The 13,137-nt window shown below is 33.5% G+C and overlaps 1 protein-coding gene and 1 long non-coding RNA gene across 3 annotated transcripts; one reads left to right on the top strand and one right to left on the bottom strand.

The window, feature by feature from the left end:
• Positions 1 to 499: 499 nt before the first annotated feature.
• On the top strand, positions 500 to 5,938 carry LOC114274540 (uncharacterized). The gene is made up of 8 exons (XM_028216502.2): positions 500 to 1,036; positions 1,844 to 1,906; positions 2,374 to 2,469; positions 3,055 to 3,102; positions 3,955 to 4,026; positions 4,892 to 4,950; positions 5,317 to 5,407; positions 5,523 to 5,938. The coding sequence occupies exons 1-8, from the start codon at positions 707 to 709 to the stop codon at positions 5,682 to 5,684; spliced, it is 921 nt and encodes a 306-aa protein (XP_028072303.2). The 5' UTR covers positions 500 to 706; the 3' UTR covers positions 5,685 to 5,938.
• A 725-nt stretch (positions 5,939 to 6,663) lies between these two features.
• Positions 6,664 to 13,012, bottom strand: LOC145790958 (uncharacterized). 2 transcript variants are annotated; one of them, XR_014330427.1, is made up of 6 exons: positions 12,574 to 13,012; positions 12,009 to 12,188; positions 11,341 to 11,573; positions 8,540 to 8,654; positions 8,294 to 8,378; positions 6,664 to 7,036 (listed from the first exon to the last, which is right to left on the bottom strand). It is a non-coding gene; the product is annotated as an uncharacterized LOC145790958 (long non-coding RNA). The 2 variants fall into 2 exon arrangements; XR_014330426.1 differs by lacking the exon at positions 12,574 to 13,012 and having other exon boundaries at positions 12,009 to 12,342.
• Between the last annotated feature and the right edge of the window lie 125 nt (positions 13,013 to 13,137).

Below are 13,137 nucleotides of genomic sequence, written 5' to 3'. Positions count from 1 at the left end.
ATTTGTCATTTTACAGAGTTAACAAAAAAAATAAATTTTTTAATTATATAATAATAAAATCATTAGAATTATTAATTAAAATATATTAATAATATTATTAAAGTTAAAAAAATAATTAATATTTTACACAAATTATAAAATATATTTGTAAAATGACAAATTTTGTAATTTGTCAATAAAACTAGTTAAAAGAAAAAGGAATTTACGTATAAATCTTAATAGGTAAACTTATTATCTAATAAGTTTTATGATAATTAATGACATTTTTCATCAAACACTATTAAAAAATTACTAATTGTTAATTTTTAACGACAATTTAAAAAAAAATTATCACAATAAATATCACTAATTATAAATTTTAACAAAAATTTAAAAAATTTGTCACAAAAAAAAAGTCATTAATTATAAATATTAGAGATAATTTATAAAAATTATGACAAAAAATCATTAGTTATTAAATTTTAGCAATATATAAATATATATATGAAAAATTATTTATAATAATATTTTATTAAAATTTATTTTAAATAAAACTAGATAGGAATTAACTTCAATTAGGATGTAGTTTAGCCACAAGAAAAGCCAATCCATTATACTCTTTTGTTTGATCAGTCCGTCCGATCGATCCGATCATACTCCAAAGGAACAAAAGGCAACGCAACGCAACCTAACCTCTGTTTCTTTTCTCTTTTTTGGTCCTGGAAAGATGGGACGACAATTGTGGTTGGTGGTGTTAGTGTGTTTGGGTGTCTTGGTTTCATCGTCGTTGGGTGCTGTTCAATCGGACGAGCTCTTAGTGGACGACGAAGAGTACGGACTCGAAGGGGGCCGATCTCCTTCTGATCTCCTCACTACTAGTACTAGTCCAAGTCCAAGTCCATTTGCTGTTCCGATAAGTAGTAGAAGGAGGAGGTCTTCAGATCTCGATTCCGACTCCAAGGTCCAGTTCCCCCTCGAGCACGCCTTCGGTGACTCCCACTTCTCCCTCGCCGGCACCTTCACCGCTCGCCTCAAGACCTCTTCTCATGGCTCCAAGGTTCTTCTTCTTCTTTCTCCCTCCCTCCCTCCCTCCCTCCCTGTTTGCTTGTTCACAAAACTCACGGAAACAAACAAACTTGTATATATTCGAATTCATTATCTCATGCTTTTGCTCTATTACTTGTATTGTGGGAATGATTTTTGAGATTGATTTTGCTCTCTTCTCTTCTCTTCTGTTCTCTGTGTCTACTGTTTGGTTGCTGCCAAAACTAAGGGAAAATATATAGGAACCAAACAAACTTGGAAATATTATATTTTGTTTTTCGATTTGGTTCATCAGGTGAGTTTTTTATTTTTATTTATTACATCTTCTTGGATTGATTTTACTTTGATTGTTTTTGGTTTGCTCATGGAAACTGAGAGAGACACAGAAATTTGGAATATTATTTTCAGTAACTATGAGGGTTACTTACAGTGACAACTACTGAGCAGAACAAAAGGAATCTGAATTCTCAATCTTATGTATGATGTTGCATTGCATTGCATTGCTTATTCAAACTTTACGAAAATAATAAAGCAAACTCAACTAGTTGTCCTTGTCTAATTACTCTTACCTCAACTTTAATTTTTATTTTTCAAACTGTCTTCTCTTCGGTTAACACAATGGCACATCATGACTTTTAATTCCTGGTTTCAAATTTTTATCTTTGGGACATCACATCTTGGATTATTTAAATATATGTACGTATTTGGTCTTCAAATGCTATACATAATTCTTAGTTATGCAACGACATTTATTAAGCATGCTTGAATGTTTCAATTACATTCCTTTTGTTAGTTTAACATTATAAGTTGCTTGTAACAGACTCTCACCAAACTTCGGTTTTCAAGGGAGGCTTTTACTGAAACAGACAAGGAAGAGTTCAAGGTAATTCACTATCCACATTTGTCTGGTTTCAATATTTTTATTTTTGTTGTGTGTTTGATTAGAGAGCAAGATAATTGGAGAAATTTTAAAATAAGAGGAAAAAGATGGAATTAGAAAGTACATTTATATTTCTCATTGTCCATTTGAAAAAGGGAGTGCATAGAAAATTTAAGGAAGGAAAACAGCTACATCTTATTTAAGCAGTTGTAACTTGTTCTTGATTTGTTGTACCAAATAATTTTTTTCCCAAATTTTGTCCCATTTGTGGCAAGTGCAGGACAAAAGTTTTTCATAAATCGTTCACTTTATTTACTTCTTGAACGTCACATTGAAATCGGGGAAACTAAGTATTTTCCCTCCATAAAAGTGTGTGGTTCTATTCCTTTTTCCCTCCATCAAGAGTCATTTATTTTATTTTTTAAATGAGCAACTAAGCATTGTGCAATGTTGATGCAATGATCTTGCAGAAGCTATTGGAAGGTGATGACTTCTACAGGATAAGAGTACCATCCAATGTATTGAGCCCTCCTGGAAGGGAGTATATTATTTCGTCAGTGAAAGTGGCAAGTCTTCTATAAACCATGTTGAATGCATTAGTGTATATACATATGTATTTGCTATTTGGTTTTTGCTTTTGGCTATGGAAGTTTAGAAAAATTGAGTTAGTGGCTTAATGGCTTATGTTCTAAAATGTAATTTCACTATAGACAAGTAGAGAAATCAAACTTTTTATCCAATTAGTTGAATCATCATATTTGATTTTATTTTGGGTTAATTAAAAGGACACCTCCTCAACTTATCATTGAATATCACTTAACTCACTCAACTATAACATTGTATTACTTATTTTCACCCCTACCAAAAAGGAGTGGGAGGGCTATTTGTACAGGTAATTTATAGTTGAGGGGTCCAAATGTACAAGTTTATAGTTATGGGGGTTAAGTAATATTCAACATCAATGGTTAGTAATCATAATGGCACCTTTGTGTTTATGATTCAACCTCTCTCTCTCTCTCTCTCTCTCTCTCTCTCTCTATATATATATATATATATGCAACAAATAATGGATTTCAGCTGTAGTGATTTTTCTATTTTTTCATCTATCTACATAGGGTAAGTAGCTGACTGTTGTTTTTCTTTAACACCAGAGATGTCTTCCGCGGGATCGTTTGGATGAGCATTTTGTTATACATATGGTAAGTCATCAGTTGATGTCTTGATATCTTGTGTTCTTATGAGAATGATGATCGATCTTTTGCTCTCAGCACCAAGCTAACATTTTGATGACCTTTAGAATGAGAAGTTGAGGGTTAGACAGGAATAAAGAGAAGAGAACATGAGAAAGCTTTAGCAATTGCACCTAGATTCTTTAAGTATTTCTCCCAAGGAAGGATGCATCACACATCCGCAAGTAATATGCTTTGAAAATTTTCTACAATAATATTATGGTTTTACACATAATTTTATGGTTAACTCGAATTATGAAATATGTTTGCTAGGGGAATCTCTGACTACACATGTCAGACACTCATGACATATCCTGTAGCCTTTCCCAAGTGTTGAGTGCCCTACATGGGTACATATATTTAGAAGAATCCATGTAACATTGCCTAAGCCGTAGCTTTCTACCTCAGATCAATTGAGCTAGATGAGTTGGGAAAGTTTGTTGGAGATTGATCTCCTTGAGCTATAAGAAAATACAGGGTTTCACAGCCCGATGAAGAAGAAAACAATGAGTTGGGAACAGTTTTGGTTGTTGACACCATTATAAAAGGTGTGAGCATGGGAAGACATGATTGGTTTTATGAAATGGACCATCTAAGCATTATAACTTTTATTAAGTGAATTGACTATCTTTCTTATTATCTTATCTTTATGTTTCTATAGTTTTATTTCCTATTGATGTCATTCTATTGTTTGTAATGTTTTATTGTCAATTGTTTATTGTTCAATATTTTTCTGCATTTTTTTACTGTCTGACAGGTACAAACTCTGACATAAATTCTTTTTTGCTTATCTTTATCCTTTTTCAATGTGTCTTGTTACAGGACGGTGTTAATATCTTGACTATTAATTATGGTTCTCCTGGGGCATGTCCATATCCTCGGCAATTGAAACTTGTAAGTTTGGGTCTGGGTCTGCAGTTTCTATTTACCATCTCTCTCTCTCTCTCTCTCTCTCTCTCTCATCCATTCCTGCTACTTCTATTCAATGCGTTTGTTATAAAAAAAAAAATGCAGAGCTAGATAACATGTCTTCTTTTGATCACTCTTTAAGCTTCTGCAATTAGAACTCCTGCAACAGAAAAGAAACTGACAATTTATGACAAGCCCGAGTGTTTACAATCCTATGCTTTTCTGGGTTGAATTTGGCTAGCTGGTGTCTGGGCTGCCTTACTGGGGCTGTTGTCTTGGTACTGATAGCTCATTAGTTTAAACTTGTTCTTATAAAGTATGTCGTCTAAACAATTCTTAAAGTTGAAATGATTATTGCTTTTAGTTTTTCATGTGATTCCAAAGTATTGTAGCACAACACAATGTTTTAATTTTGTTATGGATTCAATTATTTTAAATATGTGAAACAGAAAATTCGTAATCTTTCAGCTCAAATGCTTCTGTTAACATTTCAGTTGAAAACAATTGGATAAAATGTGACCGTTGACTCAACAATGATGACAAACAAAAGTAAACTTAGGTTTTGACTCAATTCTCTTTCTTAGGTTCAACCTTGGATGGAGGAGCGGTAGGTTGACTAGTTGAGGGACTAGAGACCTCACCCTTGGTTTAACAAAAACAGTCTGGAATTGTTTTCCAATTAAATGCTCATATCCTAAACCACTCATGTCAAAGGGATGCTTGCTTATGTCTATAAGATGGTTAATTGATTCAGTCTCACTTGTCATTTTTACTATGGACACCTTAGACACTCAATTCTTGTTCCAATTCAACTATCCCACTGATCTGCGATTTATTGCCTCTATTTCAGCCCTCAAAGTGGTCATTCAACTCACACACTGTCTTAAAGTACAGCGAGCAGGCACCAAGGTAAATACCTCATGCATTGCCTTAATCTTTCCATATTTTAAAATAAAAGTTTTATAAAGGATTTGATTAAATTTGTGTTGGACCTCAGAGGTTAAGCTTTTAGAAATCAAGTTTTGATTTTGAGAGAAGTATATGTGACTATGAGTCAGTCTAATGAATTTGGTGTTCTCCTTGTATAATATATGTGACATTGTAATCCACCTGCATGTTCAAAATATCCACAGCCCACCATATCCGATGAACTTGTAATCCTACTGCATTTTCATCTAATGCCCAACTACATTTCTCATTTGACCATGAAGATAATTATCATATTTTGTCTTTCCATTTGCATTCTCAAGTTAGTTAATACAATTCTTGAAACAGAACTCCAGCATTTGCAGAAGAGATACTTGGTGGTGAGAATGGAGAGGGTGAAGGTTTAAAGCCACCAGAAAGGTCCTTTTTGACTAAATATGTAAGTATTTAATGAAGGAAATCTTTTTCTTAGTACTTCTTGATTTGGTCTCTCTACATCATAACAGCACGTTAGTTTCTAAATACCTTACCTTCGTGTTTTGTCTATGTTTCAGTGGATGTATTTGGTCCCTCTTGGACTAATTGTCATGAATGCTATCACCCAAGCCGCGAACATGCCTGAGGAACAGGCTTCTGGGCAATCAGCCTCTCAAACTAGGCCAGCAGCACCGCCACCGATCCAACATGGGCAAAGTGCTGCTTTGAGAGGAAGATGACAAGTCCCCTGCCTTCTCTTTTGTTGTTGTGGTGTGGTTCAGGGTTGGTTCACATGAAGTAGAATCTATTGCATTCTTTGAATGCATATGAAAGACAAGCACATTATTGCCTGTTCTTTTAGGAAATACTTATATTTATTCTGCAGTAGCAACTCATGTTATCATTTGGGAGACTGCAATTTGTGCTTAATGAGCATCCAGAGAGCCCAGCTGTCACCAAGAATTACATGTTATTGATGATCCTTGTTCGATCACTCTCTCTCTCTCTCTCTCTTTCTCTCTCTCTCTCTCTCTCTCTCTCTCTAAAGAATTTTTGGAATCATTTGTCATGATATCACTACAGGTGTTAAAAGTTCAACTGTTGAGTATTTGGACTTTTTGGAAAGTCTTGCATGTTATGGAATTATAGGGTAAAAATCACCAACACTAGATATTTGGCAAATAATAAACGGACATTTCTTGACATTATCATAAAAAGAAATAGAGATCTTGACATTTGAAGGTTGAATTAATTGAGCCCCAAAGTCTCACTTACAGTACAGTCACGATTCTAGTTGATATAAACCAAGACAAACCTGAGAGATAAACAACATAGATGACAATCACCTCCAATATAATGAACTGCATTCTTCAAATCTATTGAGGCAGACAAGTACATAGGACTGTGACCAAAATTGAGTAATGAATTTATATACACACATATAAAGCCAAAATGTCCCAGTTTTTTTTGTTTTTTCAAAATACCCCAATAACAATTCTATGGGCAATTGTTCTCTAAATTAATTTTTTTTCCCAAATCTCTGACTTTTTTATTTTCATATTTTGAATTCAATCATATACTTCACAATCTTATTTTATTGAAACAAAATCATTATATACACACGGATTGGTATGCTACCACTTCTAGAATATATATGTATATAATATATATATATATATATTTCAAGGAGTTCTTAATGGTGAAAGAAAGCATATTTAGTTTGCACATTCAAAACATAATTTCTAATATATAAAATTGAGAAGGAATAGGATGCTAGCTAGCCACCCCATTAAAAGCCTTGTAGATGTTACAAGGAGAGACACAACAAACAACATACATGGTTCAACGATTACCATAATACTAAGTCCTAGCAGTTAAGTCTTTTAAACCAACCAAACTTCCAAACAAGTTCTCTTTCACAAGAGACAATAACAAGACCGCTTGAGCATTAGCAACTCAACTGACCACTTTTATTCCACACAAAGACACCCAAATCCACTTTATTTCTCCTCCTCCTCAATCTTCATTTGTAGCCGTTACTTGGACGCAGAAGGCTTTGCACCCTTGGTCTGCTCAACTGCTTCCTTTGACCCTATCAATGTAAAGAAGTACATATATTTAGTAATTGTTTGAGAAAGACACATTATTGTTGAGAGTGAAACAAAGAGAGCTAGAGATTGGGGAGGGAAGGTACAACAAATTGCATGCATGTTAGTAGTATAGCAATTTTCCTACATGTCATGTCCTATAGAGATTAGGGAAGGAGGGACGTTCCAATTAGTCTTACAGCCACACAAAAAGAAAAAAGAAAAAACATATAGAATTTGGACTTTCCACTGTTAACATATTAGACTAGTTGTGATAATCTTATACAAAACCTACTAACAATTGACCATGCCATGTAGAAGATAAAAAAACTTCCTTAAAATAGTACTTCATAAACTTTTTCAAAATAGCGTTATTCCTTAGATGTATCATGGGCTCAATACACAATCAATCCTTAGAGAACAAAGATTGTGGATGTAGTCTGTACAAAAAGCACACCCACAAGTTCATGGATTCGATACTTGAGACTTATGAAGCACAAACACCTCTCTGGAGGTGACTTACAGGTGTCCAACACGTGTGGGATATGAACTTGAACCGGACATGCTCTGGACAAGTGTCGGACATGCTAGGACACGTTGCAGACACACTGTAGACACATTGGGGACACGTTAAAGACACGCTGATGACCATTTTTTTCAAAAAAATTAAAAATTTAATTTTGCTTACTATAATAGCATACCTAAGGCCAAACCCATTTGATGGGACTTAATGCTTGGTTAGGTTTAATAGTATACCTAAGGTTAATAAATTTGATAAAATTAAATATTTGACATAAAATAAATATTAAATATTTAAAAATATGACACATAATAAATATATAAAATTATATATTTTGCAAGTATCCCCAACATTTTTTGAAAATTCGCATGTCCGTGTCGTTTGCGTGTCGATGTCGTGTCACATATCCGTACTTCTTAGCTTGAGGCACATGGATTTGGCTAGGGTTATGTTGTAAGCTGTAACTTGTATTTTGTTCTTGCCAAAGTGGATTGATTGGCTAGACTATGATCTCATGGGTTTTCCCATTTGGATTTTCCACATAAAAAAATCAAGAGTCTCTTTATGTGTTTTACTACTTTATTTTATGCTTGTGATTTATAATTGTAAGACTAATTAATTAAACTTGATTAATAGGCAAACCGATATATCCATACCTATCACAAATTTCATCACATAACTAGTCTATATATAATGCCAAAGAGATGGATATATATTATATATATATAAGGAATGTCCTCACCTTCCTGCTTGCCTTCGTTGTGCTCCATAATTTCAAGATAGACTTTGAGTGCACAGTTTTGCATTTCCAGCTCTTTTGTTTCTTGCTGCCATGCCCCGCAAATTCCAATATCAGATCATAAAATATTAATTTTAAAACCATATATATATACACTTCAAATTAATGACCAATTAAGCAATAACATATATACATATATATTAAAATTTAAAACCTATAAATAGGGATATTAATTAATTGATTATGTACCTGAAGTTGGTTCAATTCAGCTCTCTTGGTCGATACAATCCTGTTCAACTTCCAAACTCTCTCCAAAAGGACTAACATATAGTTATCCCCCTCCTCCAACATATCGTCAAATGACCTGTTTAATTGCAAAAGTAGTTTTGACATAATTAATTAAAATACTACCTAACATGGGTGGATAAGCATTGTCCCACCCATAGAGTTTTCTGCTACATCATTTGTTGAGAGCATCAGGTGGATAATGCCACATGATACACCAGGACTATTACCCTTAATAATATAGAGCCAGTCCTTCCTATGTATCGAAAATGCACGTCATCTAGGAACATTATATATATAATATATATAACTTGTAACCCATTGAAGCCTATCTTAAATAGGTGTGTCATGACCAATGAGGCAAAAAAACATGCATGCTCAGAAGTATATATACATGTATTTTTATGTATGTAGATATCAATTAGAGACAGCTTTTACCATTTCTCCATGTTGATATAATGTGCTGAAATTAGCACTGTTTCCAAACAGCCCACCTAACTCTTGTTAGGTTTATGATGTGTATTGTGCTAATTAGAGTTAGTTTATGTGGAAGACAACTAGTACAAGTGTTGTGTGATTATGTGGCTATTGTATAAAAATACATGTAAAAGAAGCTGAAAATGTGAATGAAAAAATCTGGCAGGTTGCTGCCCTGTTTGCCTCCTCTTCCCTGTTTTTTTCTGCAGAAAATTCAGATATTTTTTTGGTGTGTTTTAGTTTTGTTTTCTTCATGCACAAAGAAAACACAACCAAAATACCCAACACTCCAAGAAATAGACTAGAAATGTTATCTCAAGCTAGCATCCAAACACACGAGATCAATAGGATTTGAACAGAAAAATAATATCCAAAAAAAACTCTCAATGTTGGCATCATTGCTATTAAACTGTTTGATACAGTGTTTTGTAAATTGTGAATTATTTAGACACAAGGGTAAGTAAAGAGATACATTCACAGGCTAACCATTATTAGTTCTATATTTTTTTTAGATATGCAACCCTCCCTACTTGCAAAATATATGTCCCTGCACACAACTAAGTGCTATGAAGCACGGACACCTCTCTGGAGGTCACGTACAGGTGTCCAACACGTGTTAGACACATGTTGGACACGGACACAGACACGCGCTGGACACGGTTCGGACACGTTAGAAAGAGTTGGACATGCTTGAACACTTTGGACACGCTAATGACTAGTTTTTTTAATTTTTTACTAAAATAACATACTTAAAGTTGATAAAATTAAATATTTGACATAAAATACATATTAAATATTTAAAAATATAACATATAATAAATATATAAAATTATATGTTTTGCACGTTTCCCCAACGTATCGTGTCTTGCATGTTTTGAAAAATTACATGCCCGCGTATCTATGTCATGTCACATATCCGTGTCTGTGTCTGTGCTTCTTAGACTAAAGTGCCTATTTGTAACTAAATTAGTAGTACCAAAAACTTTCAAGTACTAAAACTTTAAGATTAAAGATAGATAACATTTTTTTTCTCTAAGATTTAAGGGTGTAATAACAATTCATTAATAGTATATTCAGTGATAAATCAAGTCTCTCTCATTCAAGATTGAGTCCTCTTCTTTAAGTAAATCTTCAGCTTTAAGTGGTAATTGCTTCTACATTATCAAACACGCTTAATAAAAGATCCACTTAAAATATTCAAATCAAACACTTAATAGAGTTACCAAACAAACCAAAACAAAGAATGTTTCCTGGTTTTCATTAATCTTTCATTTGTCCCTCTTTTCTCATGTATACCGTAGACCGTATTACATGTATACCGTATTACGATATTTAATGTCTTGACGAATCGATTAACAATTTTGAAGTATTTTGTATAGTAATAAGCAACTTTGTTAACACAGCTTTTTCATAACTTCATGATAAAATCGCTTACCTAGAAATAGAAAAAAGTTATGATAAATCATAATCGATAAACAAATTTCATTATCAAATGTACAAGTTCTATAACAAAAAGGATGAAACATTTAACACAACCATTGATATTTGTTTTCATAATATGTGTTTGATATTTTCTTTGCAATCTTAGCTCTATATTGCTTAGAAAAACTAATAAATGAGGATTTTGCATTGTGCATAGATAGATCTAATGCCATTTCTCATGCCTATACAAATCTCAACTCAAGATTGGAGAAATTTTTGTGGAAGTGTGGTTCCACTATCGGGATCTATCATGCATGATGATAGATCAATCAACAAATTGGGTACAAGTATTTTGGTAAGAGTAAACAAATCACAAATAATCATTGAAAAAAAAAAATACACATATTAGTGAAATACAAAATTTATCGATATAGAGTGAGCGAAAAAATGCGAGGAACTCACCTTTTCCTAGCCATCGCAAATGGTATAGCTGAAAGAAGGAACCCTAGGAAAGGTTTTTGGCAACCCTAAATGATTCCTATAATATTTCCTAATCCAACAGGAGAACATTCTTATACCCCTAAACATTTAGATGAAATTACCTATAAATCCCTAAGGCAACATCGGGTAAACCACTCTCATGCCACGTATAGTCAAAATGTTAATTGAACCTTATCAATTGTGACTAATAGTCAATTTTGTTGGAGGGATGATAAATAGGTCGACATTAAGAGCATCTCCAATCATTCATCAATTTTTTCATCAAATTTAAGTAAGAAAATTTGGACCAAAAACTTGATTATAGCTCACTCCGATGGTGAGAATCATTTTTTTTATTTATTTATTTTTAAATTGAGAAAACCTACCTTTACCACTACCTCCCTTTGCAACCAAATCACCACCACTCTCTACAGCACAACGATGCACTCTCTTTGTTCAGTCAATCAACAACATTTCAAACACAATCCAGCACAGTCAAGCCACTGTGGTTGGCCACGTACACCATGTGTGACCACTACGAGTGCCACCATGCCTAACAGGTGCTAGCCATCATGAACCACCACCACAACCAATCACCGCCACGTGGCTGCCGAGTTATCTGCTACACGGGAACATTAAAAGGCATTCAATTTGTACAATAAAACAGTTAGAGATTTGATAAATGGTTCAGTATTAACTCAATTTGATGAAAATTTTGAGTCTCCCTTGATTTGACATAGGTTTGTTGAAGGGGGTTGGAGATGCAAAATGGTTTTTAAATCAAATTTGAATTTGATGAAACAAGGGTTGAAGATTTGTCTTAGGAAGATAAAGCCATCAAAACAATTTAATTCTAAATCACTTCTTGAAAGGCAACATCGACAGAAAGCAACAAGACACCTCAACATGGGTCACTAGATGGTGATTGATTTCATATCAAATTCATGAAAATTAGACCATGAAACTAAAGCAAAATAAAAAAAAAATACATGTCCATGACCAATATAGCTCAAGAGAAATACAAAGATTGAAATGAACAAACTGTAATGGTTACCTCCGTGAATAAGACTAGATATGGCCAGAAGATGATCATTCTCAAAGCAAACTTGTGTCCACCAAATCTTCAAAGAAGCAATTGAGAGGACAAAGAACACTATGCGATAAACCCTCTTATTCAAAACTACAAGATGAGATTAATCTCATCATCGGATTTTCACGGAATCAACCCCGAGATCTGATCAGAGCAACCATATGCGACATATGAATGAATAGCCCCGAGACACAATCTTCAGTGAAATAAGATACATGTTGCGACTTGCTCATATTGTGTTTGGAAAGAAAGAAACAAACCGAATGACAGTTGAAGAAAAAAGAACAACCAGATGTTCAAGATAAAAAAAAAATAATAATTTTATTTTAATCAAACTGCTCGTTTGAACAAAAAATATTTTTCATATATTTTGGTGTTTGGTATAATATAAAATGAAAATTAATTAAAAATATTTTTTATGATCAACAGGAAATAAATCTATATGAGGAGAAAATGTTTTCTACTTTTAATAGGTAAAACATGAATTAAATTTTTACTGATATCATTAATCTTCTATCACTATTCTCACCTCCATCGTCATCGCCATTGCCACCATCACCGTCGCTATCACTGCCGCCACCACCCTACCGCTATGCCACCACCTCCACTTTTGTTTCGCTGCCACCACCACCAAACATAAAAGAATGTTTTATAGAGAAAGTATTTTCCGTCCAAACAAACGGATCTCTTATTTTTATAATCTTTCATATATATATTTTTCTCTTTTGAATTTGACTATTAATTTACTTTTAATGTTTTTTTATATTTTATTAAAATTTCTATTTACACACCACACTTTTTCACAGCTCATTTTATTATTTAGCCACACAATTTAATTTCTACTGCATTCACACCATTTTATTATCAAAATACTTTCACCAACCGTCAATTTTGAAACCCTAACTTCTCCGCTCATCGTGACTATCACCACAACCAACACTATCCCATTCTAACTCCCTCCCCTTCCCAATTGCCTCACTCACCTATACTCTTCATTTCGTGCCACCTCCTATTAAGCCCTAACCTTACAAAATGATGTAAATTTATAAAAATAATACTGTGTAAATAAATTTTTTTATTTTTTATTACAACC

This window comes from Camellia sinensis, chromosome 1 (genome assembly GCF_055761805.1).
Source record: "Camellia sinensis isolate YWXY chromosome 1, ASM5576180v1, whole genome shotgun sequence".
NCBI lineage: Eukaryota > Viridiplantae > Streptophyta > Magnoliopsida > Ericales > Theaceae > Camellia > Camellia sinensis.
This window is presented reverse-complemented; position numbering and strand designations above follow the sequence as displayed.

Coding starts and splice junctions, on each gene's coding strand:
- LOC114274540 (XM_028216502.2), top strand. CDS start 707: ATGGGACGACAATTGTGGTTGGTGGTGTTAGTGTGTTTGGGTGTCTTG. Junction 2,470..3,054: donor TTATTTCGTCAGTGAAAGTG/GCAAGTCTTCTA, acceptor CTTTAACACCAG/AGATGTCTTCCGCGGGATCG. Junction 5,408..5,522: donor GGTCCTTTTTGACTAAATAT/GTAAGTATTTAA, acceptor TCTATGTTTCAG/TGGATGTATTTGGTCCCTCT.